This window comes from Neospora caninum, chromosome VIII, assembly GCF_000208865.1.
Source record: "Neospora caninum Liverpool complete genome, chromosome VIII".
Taxonomy (NCBI): Eukaryota; Apicomplexa; class Conoidasida; order Eucoccidiorida; family Sarcocystidae; genus Neospora; species Neospora caninum.
The window spans coordinates 1704972-1725621 of record NC_018395.1 but is presented as its reverse complement, the minus strand read 5'-3'; the positions used below and the strand labels follow the sequence as shown (position 1 = coordinate 1725621).

The 20650-nt window shown below is 62.4% G+C and overlaps 1 protein-coding gene across 1 annotated transcript in view; it reads left to right on the top strand.

Moving 5' to 3' along the window:
• Window positions 1-2218: 2218 nt before the first annotated feature.
• The window catches only part of NCLIV_032070 (conserved hypothetical protein), a gene marked incomplete at both ends in the record, with an annotated part of 33759 nt that continues 15327 nt past the window's right edge, over window positions 2219-20650 (top strand). The window contains 6 exons of the mRNA XM_003883403.1: window positions 2219-2499; window positions 2620-2764; window positions 3162-3336; window positions 3946-6905; window positions 7432-10111; window positions 10313-20556. Coding sequence (XP_003883452.1) covers window positions 2219-2499; window positions 2620-2764; window positions 3162-3336; window positions 3946-6905; window positions 7432-10111; window positions 10313-20556 — 16485 coding nt within the window. The remainder of the gene's footprint in view (window positions 2500-2619; window positions 2765-3161; window positions 3337-3945; window positions 6906-7431; window positions 10112-10312; window positions 20557-20650) is intronic.

Sequence of the window (20650 nt, the reverse complement as noted above, 5' to 3'; positions counted from 1 at the left end):
ACGCGCCTCTAGAGGTAGCCAGTCCCGCTCGGGTCGGCGGGCTGTTGGGCATCTTTTCCACTCTTTTCCCTCTTCTCGGAATCAAGGTACTTCCTCAAAAAGGCGCGGCACAGTCGTTGCCTTTGCCTCTCTGAGTTTTCCGGTTCGCCTCCTTGCCTCCAGATTGGAGAGTTCAGCAGAAGTGTCCTTCTCACTTACTTCCCCCCCAATGAGATGTTGGGCGTAGGGGGAGCGTGAATGGCGCACAGCGAGGCAGCTTTGCCCGGCCAATGGGACTTGCTGCCGAGTTTTTCGTTGTTGGGCAACAAACGCAAGTCGTCTTGGCTGTTTGTGCTCCATCGAGTGTCCCTGGGTCTCTCTGGCGGGAAGGCCGCTTTTTGTCTCTCGAAGCTCCTCGCTTTGCTCCCGCATCTTTGGTGGCGCACTCTGCAGCTAACACATGCTGCGCAGGTTTCTGTTGTCGCCAAACTCGGGAGACTCACTCGCTGCGCGCGTTCGTCTTTTTTCTCAGTCTCTGTGCCGCCTCTGAGCCTTTATGTTCACAAAAAGGGGGTAACTCGCGACGGGCATGCGACATCGACTTTTTTCTCTCCTTTGCGTTTGCGTCTACGCACTTGCGCGCGGCATCGTTTCGCTTCTTTTTTCCGGCGGCCAGAGCACCAGCTTCTGAGAAAACGAGCGGAACCCGTGACCTTGCTCCTCACGTTTCTGCTAGCTGCGGCGGTGTCTTTGCCGCCGCAGAGAGCCGCGCGAGAACGCTGAGAGAGAGGCGAGAAAAAAACCAACGGCAAAGCTAACTTCTGGTGCCTCTAAACGCTTTCCTTCTTGCTTCGCTCCTGTCACGTTTTTTCCACGTTTCTCGGGCGAACAGCCAGGCAAAACCCGCGCACAAGCTGGCTGTTTCCCTCTTTTTCTGGGGCGTTTTTTCAATCTGTGTTGGTCCCGCCGTCTCTCTCCCTCGCTGTTTCCCGGCCGTCTGCGCTATTTTGCGCTTGTCGTGCTCTCCAACCAAACGTCTGATGACTTCGAAAACGCGCCGTCAAAACACAAGAAACAGGGTAGACGCACGAGAGGTGACTGCGTCCAATGCGTCGTCTCTGTGAATCCGAGGCACCAATGCTTGCCGAGCTGCGTTTCCGAGCGAAGCTGGCGTCTTGGATGTCCTCTGGCTTTTCTCATCTTGCCGTCTCATCTGCTTGCCCTCAGTCCCTCCTCTCTCAATCTGCGCTCCCTGTTGCTCCACTTCTCTCGGATCTTCTTGTCCCCGCGCAACTGCATGCCCACATGTCTCTCGCTTTCGTCCTGCGCCGTTCTTGTGTCTCGAGCGCAATGGAGCGAAACCTTGAGCGGGGCAGAGACTGACGTATTCCTGCGTTCCGCGCCGCTTTGTGTCCTCGCGCGACAACGTGTCACGGCACGCAAACAACGCCGACTTCACCGGGATCTGCGTTCCTCTTCTTGCCCACGGTCTGTCGCAGCTGGTCGCCGGCTTCCTGGCGAATGGCTTTCCTGGGGAAGACGCACCCTTTTCTCTGCCAAGCGGCCACCGACTCGCCTCTCTGTAACCGTTTTCTCGCTCTTGCTGTGTCTCTCGACTGCTTGTCTTTTTCCCTACCCCTTTCGCTTGTCGTCTCCGTTTTGTTTCTCTCGTCCGTCTTGCTTCCTTCACCACACTGTTATCACTCGTGTTAACAGCGAGAGAAAACTACTCCTCAGATGCTAGTATGATCAGTACCATCTTTACTGGGACTGTCTCTCTGTTTTCTTCGTCCCGGTCTTTTTGCGTCGTCTTTCGGCTTTCTCTGGGGCTGTTTGTTTTCCTCCTCGTCATTTCTTGTCGTCCGTCTCGGACCTGCGCTGCTGCCTGAAACTGGAACGCCCAGTCGGCCGAGGAAGAGAGCCAGGGGACTTGCGAAGCTTTTGAAAACGCCCCAAGTCGCTCGCTCGTCTGCCTGTGCCTCACTCCGCCCTTTGCCTTTCCTCTGCTTTTCGTCCGAGGAGACACGCACCAACTTTGCGTTCAAAGATGCATCTCCGCAAAAGCCGTGTACCATAGGACGCGCGCACGGTTCAGGGACGCGCTGCCGAGGCCTCGGGAACACACCGTGCAGAGGCAGCGAGCGCGAAACGCGCGCAGGTCAGACGGCGCCTGAGCGAGGGCGCGCGTGTGTGTCTCCCCGCCTCGTGTCTGTCTCCCTTTCTTCTCCCCTCCCTCAAGATGTTGACTAACATTCTCGACCAACTCATCAAGACCTACGGCCACGAATTCCTGGGCGACTGGGACCCGATCAACAACTTCCGCATCGACTCCCTCGCAGAACCCGAGGTTCATTTGACGAACATTCCCTTCCCGCAGCAGCTCTTTGACCTGGCAGAGATTCCCTTTGCCGTTGACTACTCAAACATTGCAAAGGTCCGGGCGAAGTTCTCTTGGCAAACGTTCTTCGGCTCGCCGTCCTCCAACCCCTTCACAATCGAGGCGGAAGACCTCGAGATCAGGTAGCTCTTCAAGCGCCGACACTTGATGCACTTGCTTGCGTGCCTGGCGCGCATGCGCGCGACGCTTCTCCGTCTCTCGTGTCTCAACGTCCACTTTTTTCCTGCCGATTTCCTTTGCAGACTAAGGCTGCTGTACCCCAGTGAGTGGGACGCGGAGCACTGGCTGGCGAAGGTTCTCAAGGCCAAGCGAAAGCGCGTCGACCTGTGGCAGAAGTTCGCCTCGCTCTTTAGCATTTCTGTCCCGGACAAAAAGTCGCTCACGCAGGTACGGCGCGCGAGGACGCCTCTGAGCCTGCGCACCTGCGGGGTCGGTGCGCGAGTGGGCATGCCGTTACGCATGCAGATACGGACACGTTGCTGTGCGGCACCTGTTAGGCCAGACACGAACGCTCTGCGCCTAATTCAACTGCTTGACAAGCCATGTGTCCATCTTCCGTTTATACACTTATACACCTGTAAATGCAGAGGAGTACGGTTCTATATAGCTGCCGAATCTCCCTCCTGCGCCCGCCTATCTCAATGTGGCGAACGGGTTCTTCTCTGCTCACTCCTATGTGCTGTTTCAGCTCGCTGAATCTATACGTGCTCTTGTTCTCGCTGCGCCTGCCGGGGCACGGCTCCGTACACTGCGTGGTCTCGTTTGCGCTCCGGTGCCTTTGCAGACGATTGAGCCGCGAATTGTGAACGCGCTGAAGATTCGCGTGAAGAACATCCACGTGCATCTGGTCGACGACAATCTCCACCAAACGCCGTTTGGCTTCGAATTCAAAATCGATGAGTTCCTCATTGACTCGCCCCACCGGGGCGACTTGCGCCTCTCTGAAGTCGAGAGCGCAGGTATGTCTGTCCAGTCCTGGTGTCCCTCCCGGCCGTCTTGTCGCTCTCATACCCTGCGGAATAGACTCATGGATCTACTGAGTGTTCTCGAAACGACGCCAACGTAATACACAACTTGGATCCTGTAAACAAAGAGGGGAAACATGGACACAGCCTCTGCAGTCACCCGTGTCAGGTGTGCGTCCTGCCGCCCTCGGCCTCGACATTCCTGGTCGGCATATTCAAGCTCGCCTCGGGAGAGTACTCTGTAGATGCATGCGCGCATCTCCGGTCATGGAACCCGCATGCGTCTCGAATCAAACTGGCTCATAGCTCGAACCAAAAGTGTGTGCAGTCTGGCCGAACCCCTTTCTTGTCTGCCTCTCCCGCTCTCTGTCAAAACTGAAGCTAGACTCCCTTTTTACACATAGAGTGGGATTCCTCTTTTTCTACAAACTACATTTTTCTGGAACGGTGAAGGGCCTTTTCGCGCACCTCCCTTTCCCCCTGTCGCCACTTCACGGGCTACGGGGCGCTCGCGTCCCTCCGCGTCGGATCTCTGCCTGTGTGTTGAGTTCTCTGCTTTCTGTATTTCTCTGATTTGTCTGCTCCGGGTTCTTTTCCTCTCAGGCACGGAGAACTGTCTGCTGATGGGTTTGTGGATGCGGTTCGTGGGACTTCATTTGTGGTTTCGTGAGTTTCCTCGGCCGCAGCTCCGATGGCGGTCGGGCCCCTCGGCGTTTGTGAAGAAGGCGCGGGAACTGCGGCGTCGCCTGAGGAAGAACCGCGGGGACGTGGAAGCCCGCCGGGAGTTGAATCTGCTCCTGAGTCGCCACGGAGAAGATGGCGACGAGGAGACCGGGACACAGTTGTCGTCTGCGGAGCAGGAGAGCGGGGGGGCCGGCTCTGGCTGCGATCCCGCGCCCTCGTCGCCGTCGAAAAAGTCGGCGCGTGAGGCCTCCACGCGATCTATTGAACTCGCAGACGGCGAAAAAGAGGCGCTACGAGAGGAAGGCGAGGCGGCTCGGATCGAAGCCGTCGGCGGGAACAGCGGGGCGGACAGCGACCCGGGGCCGGTGACCGACAGGCGCGCCGTCCGGAGCAAAACGACCTTTCGTCGCAGACCTCAGACCGTCACGTTTTCAACCGACGAGAGTGAAAGTCTCAGAGCATCAGAGCGGGAGAACCAGGCTCGGCGCGCCTTCTCCCGGCTCGACACGGCCATAGGTCAGCGCGCTGGGAAGGGGCCGGACGCCGGCACGGAGACGTTGGTGCGAGACGCATCGCAGATGTCGCGCCGCTTTCGGGGCCAGGAGACTGATTCGGACGAGAAGCAAGACGCAGCAAAGGGGGGCGATCAGAAAGTGAAGAAAAGCCGCGCCATGACTGCGGAGATGCGGTCGGTCGAGCGGCTGACGGAGCAGCTGAGCCGGGAAATCATGGACACTCTCCCGATTCAAGACGAAGACATTGCCCGGGAGCTGGCCGCGAAGGCGATCAAGAAGGGTCTCGTGTCTCCCTCGATCAGCATGGCGAGCGCGAGTTCAGTTTCCCCCCTCGACGCCACGGAGAGTGGGCGCCTCCCGGCGGACTCGGCCGGCCACGTGAAACCCGCGGAGACGGACGCGCAGAGAGGCGGCGCCGAGACGCGTTCGCGAAGGAGGCGGGCGTCGCGTTCGCCCTTGCCCAGGGACGAGGACGCAGACTGCCTCCAGGGTATCCGGGCGGGGAAAGCGTTCAAAGTCGTCCCCAGTCAGATCCGAGACGTGCTTCCTAGGAACTCGCACGCCTTCCGCGTGACGCCGGAGACCGGCATGGAAATGCACATTTTGTTCAAGAAGTGGGAGTTGCGGGCCTTGGGATCGTCGCTTCCCGTCCACCAAGAACCCTGGAAGACAGTGGAGCTGTCCTTCATCGCCCACGACCCGTCCAAGTACCCGTCTCTGGGGAATCCCGTTCGGCCGCCGCTGTGCGCGCCGCCGTCGGCTCGGCTTCCCTTCTTCAATCTGCACGTCTCGCCGTCCGAGTCTGGGGACCAGGCCGACGGGGCGCGGTCCGCGTCAGCCCCGCCTCAGGGGGCTGGCGGCGCGGCGGGAGACAAGGAGACAGGCGGTGCGCCTCCCTCGACAGATGTGCTGACACAGGGACCGCCGCCTCCGCTCTTTGATGGCCGGCAGCACGCGCCGCTGCGTCTGTCCATGACTTCTGCAGTTGTCGACGCATTCTTCAATTTTATCAAACTCCTGGACTTGTGGTTCGTCTTCATGAAGGGCGCCACGCGGCCCCTGAAGCGCGTGGCATCGGAAAAGGAATGCGAAACCTACGTGGACTTTTGGAAGAAGAAGCTCGTGGGGCAGACGAAGCCGGACGACGACGTGGAGAAGTACGTCGCCCAGTTCGAGTACTCTTCGCCCCTCTTTTTGATTCTCCGTCTGCGTCAGCTGGCGGAAGACAGTTTGTCCTGGAAAGACGGGGTATCGGCGGCGCTTCTGCGGAAACAAGTCTTCCGAGCTGTGACCCTGGGCACCCCACAGAACCCGTTCTCGTGCACAGGCTGCCGCCCGTATCTGTGCCGAGAAGAGGAGACCACAGAGGCGGCCGCGGATCCTGGGTACGCCAAACGCGACGCGTCAGGTGCCGCCCGGGGCGACGAATTCACCGAGGGCCTCGCTCTCGAGGCCGAGGGGAAAGAAGGCGGATTCGGTGGAAAGCGCTGGTTTTTCTCCGACTCGGAACTCCAGGTTCTCGTCCCCAACGTCTGGCTAGAATTGCTGCCGGCCATCAAGGGCGGCATGCACATCGACTTCCCTCTGAGCATCGCCCGCTCCCGTCGCCGCAAATCCCGGGAGACGAGCTTTCATGCCACTGAAGGTGACAGAGACGAAGACGCTCGCAACGCGAGTGGCCGCTGCCGGAGAAGCAGCGACGGTCCCACGCGCGGAGCTCCGAGGCGCCGCGTGCCCGGCATGCGTAGGCCTTGGAAGGAGCGAAACGGAGAGAATTTGAACGACGGGGGGGGATCTCCGCCCTTGCGACCGCACAGCGGACACGGCGCCCCCGGACTTCCGAGACGCGCATGCAGGAGCCTGGATTCGAGGAAAGCTGCCGCGGCGGCAGGGGCGTACGATCCGCTGCGGTCGTTTCCGTCCTTCGAGAGCGGGAGCACGCCGACTGCGACCTCGGGTTCGCCGAGAGACTGCGGAAGAGGCGAACCGGGAGAGCTGGACCGGCACGGAGACGGCCGCCGCTCCTTTCGGCGGAGAAGGGAAGACTCGCGCATCATTCGCGGCCACACGCCAGGAGAGCGTGCGGGAGGGCGTAGGAGCACAGCCAGTCTGGACGGCGATCCCGCTCAGGCTCGGGGGGAACTCGCCGCCAGAGGGGCGATTTTCGACCCGCTCCCCCCCACGACGCTCTGTTTCGTGGTCAGTTGCGACTTCCGGTTCCACCAAAAGAAGAAGTCCGACTTCGTGCGAAGCAACGACATCTTCATCGACCTTGTCCATGTCCAAAAAGGCATGGTTGGGCTCCAGCTGAAACGCTTCGACCGACTCTGTTATGTCCGGACGATGCGGGCTGAGGACGTTCAGGTGAGGACCGCACGCAGACGACGTGGCTCTGTCAAACTCACCGCAAAATCAACTTTGCGTCCGAAGCGTCCGCAGCTGAAAGGCGCGTACCTCTGTTGGTCAGCGCGCAAAACACGACTCGGCCTGCAGCGTTAGATGTGCATGTGCGGCTAGTTCGTTTTCAGAACCGTCACCCTGGGTCGGCGAAGCGCAGAGGTTTCGGGGCTTGTGAAATAGATACGATCGGGGGTGGTGTGGACTGTTCACTTGACATGTTCACGGCGAAGAATGTCTCCGCGCGCGCCTTCTCGCGAGTGCGTTGCGTTTTTGCGAAGAACCTGTTTTCCGACTTCTGCCTCGTCACACGCGTGGCCGTTGTGCGCGGTCTGGTGTCGTTTTTCCGTTCGGTTTTGCTGGCTGCCGCGTCGTTGCCCCGAACCAGCCAAATCTGGGGCTGTTTGCTCTGCGGCGCGCGGACACCTGAGCAGTGCGGCGAGCGCATATTCGTGGCTGTCTCGTGTCTCTCGTGTTTGCCTTTCTTTCGCAGACGCCTCTCCCGAGATACTTGGTTGCTCCCGCCCCCCTCCCGTACGGCGGGTGGACGACGGTTCTGTACATGCCGCGCTTCCCCGGTTCGCGAACGGGGTGGGGGGTCGGTCTCGCTCGAGCGCCTCCGCGGCCTTCCAGAGGGACTTCTGCGCACACAGACACCCGAGAGACGTCGGAAGAAGGGGAGTACCAGCTGATCGGGCATCATGTGATCCAGGGCGGTCACAACGTTCGTTTTGGCGCGGTGCCTGGGCTCGGCGGCGCGGCTGTGGCCGATGCAGACGTTCTGCTGAGCGCCACGCCTCGTAACTCTGCCGTAGGCAAGCAGGGCGATACGAGCCAGAACGCTGGCGAGGGCAGAGCGGGAAAGACCGGTGGGGCTGTTGGCGGCCCGACTGTGCACTTTGATCCTCTTCTCCCCGTCAAGCGGCGATCAGTTGTTTCGGCTCTGACTGCGTACATAAACCAGATGGGTTCTGACCGAAAGGCGTCAGACAAGACGCGTGGCTATCTTCCAGCAGCCGCGCCTCTCGCAGGGCGCCAGGGGGCTGCTCCCGAAGGCGCGACGGGGCGCTTTTCCGATGCGGAAGCGAGGTCTGCAGAAGGCGACGACGTCGTGGGGCCGATCGGATCGGATAGGCGGAAGAGCATTCGGATCTATCTCGCCGACAAACTGATGTGGGACGAAGACCAAGAGAGAACCCGAAGCAAGAAGAAGACCGTGATCACTCTGCCTGAAGTCACGGTTGTCGCGAGCGAGTTACTTAGTCTGGCCGACGTCTTGCCGACCACCTTCGTCACACTCGACCTCTTCCTGCGCGAGGATCCGCTCGCGCCCCAGTCGACCCTCGATGCCCTTGCATGCGCAGTGAACTACTGTCCCCGCACCGACAACGTGATCTCGATCCAGATGTCGGAGGCGACGCTAGTCTACCGACAGTCGCTGCTCGACTACGGCCGACTCAACACCTTTCTGCAGTACGAACGCCGTCTCTGGGATGCGTCGGCGAAGCGTCGATCGCTGGGAACCTCGCTGGCTCCAAAACCGACCCGAAAGTCAGCTGTCGAGCGGCAACTCTCGCGGGTCCTCAGCCGCGGCTTCAGTGGCGGTCAGCTCGGCCACGTCCGCAGGTTCCGCGCCGCAGACTTCCACGGCGTGAGTGACGATCCCGTGATATCTGTGAGCCGTCGCAAGCTGAAGACCATTGTACGGGACCATTCCTTTATCGCGACCCGGCACCTGGTGTTTGCCGAAGACCGGAAGAGCCACAGGGGCTGTTCTCGCGGACAGGGAAGTGTTTTCGACATCCAAGGACCCGGCAGACCACTTCACGACTTGCTGCGACATTACTCTCCTGGTCCACGGGACGGCGACACAGGCATCCCCGGCCCAGATCGCTACACTCCGTTCTGGGGAGAAGGCGGCGAAGCCGTGCACCTGGAAGGAAGTTCCGCGGCGGAAGCGCCGTCTGGGTTCGCGTTCTATGACTTGGGCGGAGCGGGCGTTCCGAGTCTGGGCCACCCTCGAGGCCTAGGCGAGGGGTTGGGATTCCGTGGCCTTCGCGCCTGGCCAGACGGCGCAGAGCTTGGGGGCGAAGGGCGCAGGCTGGCGGCGGGCGGTCCGGCGGCGGGGCTTCTCCATGACGCGCCGTCGGCCGGCGACGATGAAGGCGACGACAGCGGCTCGGGATGGGGAGACCGGGAGGCTGCGGAGAGGCGGAAGTCCTTCATCGAGGACGAAGACGACGGCAACATGTGGGAGGACACCAGCGACCTGTACTCGTCGGACGCCATGGGGCTGTTTGGTCCGTCTAGCTCAAGTGAAGACAGCGAGGAGGCACCGGATCAGGAAGTCGAGGAAATGATTCTTGAAGCCGAGCGGGAGCCTGTCGAGTCGAGTGGATTTGAGCCCGTCACCGAGGGTGTCCAAGTGGTTGTCGAGCGCGCGAAAATCGTGATCAGGGAGGAGAAACCCTGTGGCGAACAAACTGTCGATGTCGATGTCGGTGCCTTGACAGCCAGAGCCCTGCTCACGCCGTGCTTCCAGGCTGACCCGTCGCAGTCCGTGTCGCAGCTGTGCAAAATCGAGAAAACGCGGATTCGCGTGCGGCCAAACCGCGTGAGTGTCTCTGTTCGGGGTGTACATACAGGTGTGTGCACGCCTCTGTGGTCACTTGGGGCGACGTGGCAATACTTGCTTCCTCACAGCTATCCATTCACCACTGCAATGCAAAATCCGAAGGCTTTGCTGCAGAAATTAAAGCAGATGGGCCAGATGCGGGACATCGACAAGCACGCCCAGCTGACGATTGACAAGCTCGAGGACGAGCAGTACCAACTGATGCTGAAGGACCAGGAGGAGCGGCGCGACTCGGCGCCGACCAAGCACGTGGAGGAGACGAAGAAAAGACGAGAGAAGGCGGGAGCGACGAAGATAGAGGGAACTGGGGAGAACCCGGTTTTGCCCGGAACACAACCTGGAACCGCGACGGAAACTCTGAGACAGGGAGACGCGGAGACTTCCACAGGTAGTCCCCGGGGCGCCGGCGCGTCGAGTCTCGAATGCGGGGGCAGAAAAAACGGCGCAGTGAAGGAGAAACGCGCCGGTGGGACTCTTTTGCAGCGAGCACGGCCTCCTCCTCTGGACCCTCCCGAAAGCGGAGTGTACGCCGAAGCCCGTAAGTCTCTTTACGAGGAGTGGATAGCCTGTGCTTGTCTGTGTGGTTTCTACGTCTCGACTCACGTATGCCAGCGCAGAGAACGTGGTGATGCGTTGCCAAGCTTGGATTCTCCAGGGTGGATGCATGCCGACATACACTCGAAACTTACGCTGGGTTTCGCTCTGGTCTGTTGCTGTGTCTCCGGTCTTGTCTCTTCAGTCGAGCCGCGATTCAGTTGGCTCTTCGGTACCGGGGACGAGGACGAGGAAGGCGCCGAGTGGTCAGAGAAAAAGACATCGACTTGGGGCAACGGTAGCCATGCGTCTGAGGATTCCGGCCCGCGTGTTTTAGGAATGTACCTCTGTGGCGCCGGAGCGGGCGCGTGTAAGGCAGGAGGCGAGACATTCCCGGAGGACGGCCCTTCGGAAGACACGAAGACACCAAAGCACACGTCGAGTGCACTCGGTGTCTCAGGTGGGTCGACTCCCGCTCCCGCGGGCGCCGAACGCGACGCTGGAAGAAGCGGAAAGAGTCGAGATCTTGAGGGTGTCTCTGAGGCGGCAAAGGGCCGTGATGTCGAGCGAGGCCAAGCGGTGAAGGGGGCCCTGCGAATCGTGGGCGGCGCTCGAGCCTCCGGAGACGCCCGGGGAGCCGACTCCGACGATGCGGCGTTTCAGTGCTTGAGTGAAAAGCAGGTTCGGACGGTGGCTGCAGCACGCGTGGCGGCGCTTCTCGCTGCCGATAAGGCGGCAGCGGCGAACATGGCGAAACGCGTCGTGATTTCGTGCGAGGTCGTCAGCGTCGGCTTATATACGGGGACTCAGGTCCTTGCGGTGGCTTTGACCACCAACGACGTCCGAGTGCGCCTAGATCTCCACGGAGAACGCAAGGCGGTGAGGGCGGAAGTCGGGGAGGTTTTCATGCAGCATGTGAATCCGGTAGCTCCACCGGCGACCTCGTCAGGCTGTGAATCGCAGCAGCCACTCGGCCCCAGTGCCGGCTCAGCTGTCTCCCCTCGCCAGAGCCTGCGGCGCGTCAGTAGGGTGAGGAGTGGCAACGATGCATCTCCAGATTCCCGCCGAGACCCGGGAATGCTGTACCTGACCGGCGGGGCGCCGTTGTTCGCAGACGGCTGTTCTTCTGGGCTCGGTTACTCGAGTATCGTTCTCTGCAGGTATGTCGCTCCCTTGGGCGTTGGCAGCAGCGAAGTGCGACACACACTTGGTCTCGCGCAGCACGGACCGCCGGATGCAGACGAGGGCCACAGCCTCCCTGCGGGCGACGTCGGAGAGCCCGTCGCTGGACGAGACGACTTTTCCGGGCATCCAACTGGGAGAGTCAGGGCAAGCGGACGAGGCGGGGGGATCGGCGGCGCCCGGCCAGCGGGGCACGCGGGGGGGAGCGAGCTGGCGAGCGGCTGGTCTGGATGCCCTGACGGGCAGACGTGGGGGCCCAAAAACACGGGGAAGGTCGCTGGGCCTCCGGGGCGGAGCTCGAGCCGCTTCCGGACGCTCACGAGCGACAGTGCAAACGAGCTGCGGGCTCGAGCGTTGCGGCGACCTGAGGCAGGAAGCAGCGAATTCCGGACCCAGTCGGCTCCTGCCTGCCGACGTTCAGGAGAGAAAGGCTCTGGAGCCGGCCGAGAGAGAGCAGGCGAGCAGGACGGCCCCTCGAACCACGAGTTGATTGACGATGAGGGGGAAAATGACGAGGACTTGGACCTCGACGACGAGGAGATCGGACGCCAGCCTGCGAGACTGCGAAGCGCCAACTCGGTAGCTACGGATTGGAATTTCAGCGGCACGAGTGGCTTGCTGGTCGGCAGCTTGCCGTCTGGCCAAGAGGCAGGAACCGAACGGAGACGGGCGAACGTGCACGAGGTGCTGGCGCTGGAGGGAGGCGCCCGAGCGGCTTCAGGATCGGACAGCCGAGACAGCAGCGGGTTCGAGGCCCGCGGCCTGAGTGACGATGAGACAACCTCGGTGTGCCCTGAGGGTGCGGCTTCGCCTGTGAGCCGCGCCGCGAGGTTGGTTTCCCGCCTAGACCAGATTGCGAGGCGGAAGGGAAAGCGGGAGCCGTCGCCCGCGGGGATCGAGGCGAAAGGAGGGGACGATGGCGAGCACCTGGATGGCGGCGAGGGGCGGTCGGACCACAGCCCGGGGGGGTTGCGGCGATCTCTCCTCAGAGGCACGACGACCAGGTTTCATGCCACCGCCAGAAGTCTGCTGACACGAGAGGACAGGGGCCCAACGGGGCGCCGCGGGGCCGAGACAGCGAAACAGTTGGCGGAGGCGAGTGCGGCGGCGATGAAGCCAGTGAACACTTTGGTCAAGTCGGGGCGGCTGACGGGGAGACGCTCACGGCCCTCGGATCGGCACCTCCGCAAAAACGAGTCCACCCGGCGAGGCGCGTGTACGCTGGAAGGGCGGACCGGGAATCTGGACGAATGGAAGGAGATAGTGGACGATGCAGACGAGTGCGTGGACGAAGACTACGAGAAGGAGTTCTGGGCAGACGACCGCCCCGAAGAGGCGGCGCCGACGAGAATCTGCGGGTCAGGCGACCCTGATACGCAAGTCAAGGCCTTCATCTTTGGCAGCGATACGTCGGGACGCGTTTCGGGCGCGGGGCCTCGTGAGGGACTTCTGGGACGTCGAGGTGGGCTGGCGAACCTCACCGCGTCGACTCCACCGCAGATCGTGCTGTTCTTCTCCCTCAATCCCGAAGCAAATAGAGTCGATGCGAACGGGAAGATCCGCTCTCTCCACTTGTTTCCGACCGTTGCATTCACGTGTTCCGTGACGGAGATCGCGCTTCAATCCGTCAAGTTTTTCAAAGAGGAAACACAGCGCTCCTCACTCCTCGTTGCGGCCGTCTCAGACGACCCCATGAGCAGCGTGGTGGCTCGACGGCACGGCATGTCTCTCCTGGCTCGTCGTGGGACGCCTTGGGAGGCCGATTCAGGCTCGAAGGATCGAGACGGTCACGAGCCTGGGATTCGTGTGTCTCGCCGGCTATCAGGGGCAGCAGGGCCGGAGCACGCCGGATACCCGATGCAGAAGTATCCCGTATCACCGCGGCGTGCCTTCGATCCAGTGTACGTTCCTGGGGACGCAGACTGGCCGAGTGCAGTTTCCAGTCGCGTCGCCGCAGCCCCCAACTTCTTCCAGGGTGGCGCAGCTTCGGCGATGGCTCGACCGGCACAAGGCGCGTCTTCGCAGCGCAAGTTCACGGCGCGCACTGGAGACAGTCGTGGAGCGGGCAGCAAGTCTGGAGGCGAGAGGACCAGCGACCTGGAGGACTCTGGAGAGTCGAAAAAGAAAGGTGTTTGTCGGAAGATCTCAGTTAACTTCGTTCTCGATGATATATCCGTTAACGTGCTGACAGCGGATTCGCAGGCTCCACTGATGCCTGGAACCACGTCGGGGCTTGGCGACCCTGAGACTGTGGCCTTTTTCTCTGGAGCCGTAGAAACCGTGTTGGGCATTGCACACAAAGTCGGAACAGATCCACAAGTCGCGTCCTCCGGTCCGGCCGCACTGGGGCCTCACGATGCTGTTTTCCCCCTGGGGAGAAACGCCATCGATGGAGCTTGTTTGAGTCGAGTCACTGGCGGCACGCCCGCGCACGCGGTTCCTGCCGTGGCCGGTGGGATATCTGGATCCGGCGAGCCTGAAGGCGGTGTCTCTCCCAGGTGCTGTGGCTCTGCAGTTGTTCGCGGTTATCCTCCCGCACATCGCTTCCTCCCCTATCCGCTGATGTACACGGCGCAACGCTGCTGCGGCATCCAGAAAGCCCCCCTGCCGGAATGGGTTCCGCTGGCGCTGGAAGGGGCGTCTGGAGGACAGGCTGCGGCGAAGCCTGCGGGCGGTTCGGGGAAGGCCCCACCGGTAACAAAGAAGACCGGTTTGGTGCGGGGCTCGTCACACGCCTTGGGGCCGGCAGGATCTCTTTCTGCGTTCCCGACCGCCAGTCCGGATTCGATTCTGGATTCGACAGATGAACACGAGTATCTCCCGTTCGTCGCCTTCCGCCACGCGCACAATCCAGCGAGTATCCCGCATATGTGGCCCACAGATGTGTTCAATAGGACGGTGATTGTGGACGCACCGACACTGGGTCTGAAGATTGAAACCGTCGTCTCCGTCGAGGTGCAAACGAGAGCTGGATTCGACGAGGAGGGCCGGAGCCCAGGAGCGTCGCGGAGACAGGGGAAAGACGCTGGAAGCCGAGATTCGGCACCGGCAAACGCCCCAGGGAACTCTAGGCTCGCGACGGAGTCACCAGCTGGGCAGCACGACCGCGAGGGCGCCGCGAAGGCAACGGTGATGGAGCAAACGATTTCGGCTTGTATCTGGCGGTTCCAGGTCTGCGCAGTTCGAAACTGCACGTGGACAATGGCCGCCCTGGTTCTGTTCGACACCGAGTATGCCGCAGTGCTTCGCCGAACCGTCGCTGGTGTGTCGGGAGGCCGGTCGCGGGAAGACGGTTCCGGCCACGCGGGCGGGGACGATCAGCGCCAGTGGCAGGCGCAGAACCTGGAGGACGCGGTAGGCCGAGGCGTCCAAGGGACTGGTGACGGTTCGCGAGAGGCGGACGTGTACGGCGGCGCAGGTAATGGACTTGCGCGCAGGCATCGACGAGGCGACAAGGATCAGGGTGCCGCATATCGTGGCTACGCATGGCACAGCGGAATCGACGACGGCGCCAATCGGGCATCCGACGAGGGCCGCGGGTCGACCGGATTGTATCCAGGGCATGTTGGGTCGTTCGGGAGCTCCAGCAGAAGCCTGAGCATCCAGGATCACCATGGGCTGGTGGCGCGGACTGCTGCAACTGCTTCTCCCGCTGACAGCGTATTTGCAGGGAGTCTTCAGCATCTTGCCGGCGAGGGCGGATCGTCTGGTGGGGGCACGGGGGGGCGGTCGTCTTCAGCGGTCTCTTTGGTCGAAGGTATGTACGGTTCAGAGGGCCATCACGACGAGGACGAGCCGGGCGCGCCGCCTGGGGACAGAAGCCGGTATCGACACGGTGCGGAGAGCGCAGAGGCGGTGACGCCTCTAGCGCCGTCCCCGCATTCGGGCGCAATCACGGATTCAGAAGTAGGAACAGCGATGAGCGGTCGAAACAAAGGGTCGTGGCTTTTTCGCCGCAAGACCGCGTGGATGGCCAGTGCGGCATCGACGAACGGCACATGCAGTGCTGACGGGGCGGGTGCGGGGCAGCAGGGAACGGCGCTGCCAGAAGAAGATGGGCGGCGGAAGCGCCATAGCATGCGCATACGCACCTTCTCTTCGGGCGGCGTGAAGCGGATTGTCGGCGGCAGGCCCCACGGGGGCAGTTCGCTGGCCGGATCTCCCGCCGCGGCCGCCGAGCTGGGAGGCGATGGCCAGCCAGGGAAAGTTGGAAGAAAAAGGGCCTTCAGTATCCGACCGCGCTCGCGCACGTTGTTCGGGAGGATCTCGGACTTCGATTCGCACTGCCGCTCTTCCACAGCAGCGGGCTCTTCTCATTTCGTCTCGAGTGCCACCGGTCCGACGTCTGCACCTGGCGACGGAACTTCGCCCCCGCCGATGAACTTTAAGAGATACAGTGGAGAGTCGAAGCCTGCTTGGCTTCCTGGACGCGGAGCATTTCGTAAGGGAGTGAAATTTTACGGTCGCGGCGGCAAGGGCAGAGTGACGAACGGCGAGCAGCAAGTGGTTGGCGGCCCCGCGGCTGCTGACAGAGCCGACGGCTGCGGTCTTCAGCTGCTTCCCGCCAGCATGTCGCCTACCGCAGACGGCGCAGGCGGACCGCCGGGCGCTGGAAGCCCCGCAGGTGTTCTCGGGCCATCCGGCGCGGCGCTCGGGGCTGGCAGAGGGCTAGGGGCGATGGGGCCTCACGGTGGCGTACCGGGATATGGGGCTGTCGGCGTCGGCGGGCTTCGAGTCTCTGGCCTAGTCACAGAGGACATTCCTGGAGTTGCGCGGCGCCGGACGCGAACTGGGCGAGGCCTCGGAGCCGGCCAAGAGGATTTTGTCGGTCCCGCGAACGGGGATCCGCCTGGAGGGTGGCAGGGCGGCGTGCAGCCCGTGTTTGACGGCAGGTACGGCGTCTCCTGGACTCAGAGTGGAATGCGAGGCGGCTTTGGCGCGTACGGCGGACGTGACGGCGACTGGCGCATGCCAGACATTGCGGAAGCACCTGGCGAGCTCGAAGACGACACGGGGGTCTTTGCAGCAGACGAAGAGGTTGTGGCCTATGTCCTTGAGTCGTTCTCGGTCACTGTGAAACGCCTGGCCGTCTGGAACGTCCTGTACGTCTCAGACGACTTCCCGTCGTTCGACAAGCCGCGCAATTACCCAGTGAGCCCGGAGGCAGGCACGTCGCCACGAGCGTTTGAGGGACACCGAGATGTCTCGGCGCGCCGCGAATCCAGTGGCGGTGCAGGGACCGGCAGCCAGGCGGTGGCGGAGGCGAACCTGGGGCAGGGCAGTGACCGGTTGTCCCCGCAGGGCGCTGCCGACAGGCCGGGCGCGGCCCACCGGCTGACTGTCGGCGCATGCGGGAGTCCTCGGAGCGCTGGAGCGATCAGTGCAAATGCGGGGTTCTCTCCAGAGTCACGAGGTCAACAGTGGGCATCTGGTGCTCCTGCGGTGCCACGACTAGCTGTCCCACCTGTGCGATCTCCAGAGCGGCCGGGCTTTGCGGCAGTCGGAAGCAGCTTCCGTCACGGCGAGGAGGCTGCGCCCCAGTCGTCAGCGCCAGCAGGCCTCTTCTTCGACAGCCGAGTCAGAAGAGCTCCATTTCACCAGAGGTCCACGAACGTTCGCGGCCTCGGTTTCCACCCCTGGACAGGTTTCCACGCTCACCATCTAAACGGCCCGTTGGTGTTGGGGGGAGCCGCAGACCTTCTACAGTATGGTCACATTGGGACGGGAGAACGCAGACTGAGTTCGATACGGTCTCGGCACCACCCGTTGACCTTTTTAAGAGGGGGGTCTCACTCCCATCCAGCGGCTCTCGCCAGCGCCGCGGCGGTTAGGGGAGCCCTCGCAGCCGCAGCCCATCAAGGAGTCGGCGGGTTACATCCCTCACTCCTTCATTCGGGCGCACTATTTAGGCGGCTGTCCGCGCAAGCTGTTGCTCTCCCTGGAGCGCACGCGACAGATGGCGTCACCGCGCATCTCCGCCACAGCTCTTATCGCCACCGCAGAGATGCGGTTGACGGGGTGACGGAGGACTCGGCGCAGCGGCCGGCAGGAGTGTCTTCCGGAACCGCGTGGGGAAGTCGTTCCGGAGGGGCGGGCGGCTCGTACAGTGGACCAACGGCATCTGTGGGGGTCGGATGGCCAGGTGTGGGGCAGGAGCCCCAGAGTGGATGGGCGCTAGAGGACTCAGCCGCTTGTGTCTCTTCGCTGGACCTTCCACCAGAGTTGGTAGAAGCGAGTCTTCGCGTTCAGCAGTCGGCGGCGAATCTCATGGGAGCGAATCTGCTGCTTCAGGAGCTCTGGTGCGACGACTTCGTTTCCATGGCCCTCCCGAGTGTACCGTTCTTCGCCTACGCCGCTGCAGCTCAGCATGTTACACCTGTGCTTTTCCCCGTCGTTGCGCGCACAACTTCCACCGGGGAGCAAACGTTCCTTCGGAAGCAGCGAGATCAGGAACAGCAGGAACTGAAGAGGAAGCAAGACGAATTGAGAGAGCAGACGCTCCTTTATGAACATGTGCTTCGCGCGCGGGCACAGGGTAAAAAGGGGGCGGGGGACAAGGGGCCGGGGGCCGGTTGGAGCCCAGGCGGCACACTGGAGAGCGTCGGTGGTGGGGTGGCCGAGGCGAAGCGGTCGAATTTGGCGAGTGTGCGCTTCGACCCCGCCACCCAGTCCTACACCACGCGAGCGCGCTCGTCACGCGGGTCCGACAGTCGCCACGAATCTTCTCATTTTCCAGACGACAGAGACGCCGAGAAAGCGGACGGAGCTGCCGCTAGCCACAGACCGGAAGCTTCGGCGAACGTGGGCGGCCGTGCGTGTGCACAGGATCCTCATCTCAAGATTCTGTTCCGTCTGAAAGACTGGGAGAATGCAGATGTCGGCAGTTATGCCGACGCAGACGACAAGGGTGGCGACAATGCGATGATGTGTAAGGTGTCTGTCCACCCCACGTTTTGCTCGGTGGACCCGTTCCTGGTGAAGACCGTGGTGCAGCTGGCGAGACCGGAAGGAGGGTTGGTTGGAGTCCTGCAGCGCTTCAAGACAGAGATTGGGCGAATCATTCAAGAGCACAGCGAGACCGCTGCAGACGGGAGCGCGTTCTGCCTCGGCTCTGAAGTTGACGCGGGGAGAGACACGACGACCGGCAGCTGGGAGCGCGTCAGTGGAACCTCTGCTGGGCGTGTCCATTTTGGACAGGAAACCGCGGATTCTGTGAGCGGTAAAAAGCATTCGGACCCGCCGGCGGAGAACGTGAAAACGGGGCCCGGCGCCGGGGAGTCGGATACCGACAGAGAACGCGTGGCGCACGCGCCCGCCGTTGACCCACGAGGAGCCGGCCAGGCCCAGGAAGGCGCTGGGGCCGCGCGACTTGACGGGAAAGCCAAGGACGGGGCAGGGGGACCCAGCAGGGGAGCGAAGGCGGCGGCGGAGGCCGCCGCCGATCGCGTCGACCACAAGCTGTGGGGCCACTCGTCCCAGACGTTTCGCGCGGCGGCGGGGTTTGCATCCACCTTTCTCGATCACTTGCCGAAAAGTGTTTTCCTTTCCGTTGGAATTGACTCGCTCCAGGTCTCCTTCCCTGCGACAACGGCTGTACTTGCGGCGGCGAAGATCCCCGCTTGGGTGCTCCCCTTCCCTACACGATATCTAGCTGTGCCTGCTCATCGGATCCCGTTGAGAGCCGCGCCGTACTATCGGCTGGGATGCTGCAGTGCTTTATCGCACACTCCTACGGTCTGTGTAGACGTCATTGCGACATTGTCCTGTGAATGCGCGGAAGACGCGGAACAGCGTGCAGCCAGCTCGCCGTATGCGTATTCTGCGCCCATGCAAGGCGATCTAGGGCCAGGCGTGCCTCGCAGCCCTGTGGTGGCCAATCGTGGACAAGGGTTCTACGTCGATCCTTCGCAGGCGTCGCCAGCGATGTACCGAGCCAGAGGCGGTCCTGGGCCCGGAGGCTTCGCTCGTGGGCATGTGGGGTCTCCCTACGCACCGGCTGGTTGGGAGCAGCTTCCTGCAGGAACTGTTTCGCCGGGTGGCTGGCAGCGGCTTGGCGTCGATCCGAACCACGGCGTACCGGTTCGAGACGGCCATCTCGCTCCCGCTGCCGGTGGAATGCCTCCACATCATGGCTCTGCGCTGGGTCGCGGGGCACCAGGGGTGCATCCTAAAAGCCTCTATGGCTCTGCGCCACTGTACGGGGCCGCGGGAGCCCCTCGCGGTCTACCCGGTCCCCCGGTGTTCGACGAAGAGGGGGGCTGGCGGCTGCCCAGTCTGGAGGAGGCTGGGGTTCCACCGACCGGTCATGAGGTGCGCGACAGAGTCGGTGGACAGAGTGTGGGCCGCGGGGCGCCCTCTGAGGCTGGGTCGGATTCTCTGGGCTGGGCCGGCCCTCTGTCTCTTGGGCTCCCAGTCCTGCGGATCCAGCTGCTGGATCAGGCTCGAATGCACGATCCATCGGGTCCGAGTAGCGCACAGGCTGTCGCTGCAGCCCGGACCGTCGTGGTGGCGACGTCAGACGCAGAAAAAGTACCCGGCGATGGGCCCAGTCAGCCAGGGACGCATGCGCAGTTCTTTCAAGAGTCGCGGGGCCGCCTGGGGCCTAGACAGAGAGAGGCCCCGGCGTCTGTGGGGGGGCAGTGGTCAGCCGAGCCGCGCGCGCGGCCTGGCGAGGATTCTGTAGAGGGAAGATCCGTCACCTCGAGCGCGTGGCGCGCCGCGATCCTGGATGTTCGGGTGGACAAGGTGGTGGTAACGTACACGCCGGCGGAAGGCGACCGCCTGACTGACAGTGGGGGGATCGAGTGGGGAGTACCGGAAGCGGTGCAAGGATGTCTAGAGCTGTCAGTTGGAAATGTGACGATCTTCACGCAAGACGGCTCACGTCTGTTACGCAACACCTCATCTTTACGAAGGCTGTTCGCAATCCCTTTGAGTTCGTCAACGCCTGGGGGATTCGGTCAGGCCGCAGGAGGCACTGCATCGTCCGCGCCGTGGTGGCCGCAATACGGCGGCGCCGGCGGCCGGATGGGCGTCCCACCGCCTGTCGCGAAAAAAGAGGCTATGCGGTTCGGCCTTTCTTCCATGCTCGCAGGCCGGATAGAGGACAAGTTTCTCCAGCTGTCTGTGACGAGCTCGCGTTCCGTAGTCGAGGCCAAGGGCCGTGTAGCCATGACGCGTGTGGAGGCGCAAATCGACCATTTGGTGGGTTGCGCAAGCTGGGTGGTCCTCCTCGTCGATTTCTTGAAGCAGCAGCAGAAGGCAGAGGTAATGTATCCGGCGATTGATTTCGGGTGTTGTTTCTCAACGGCCATGTTCCTTTCGGGAGAGGGAGTGAAAAATCTCCTCGGTGAACAAATGT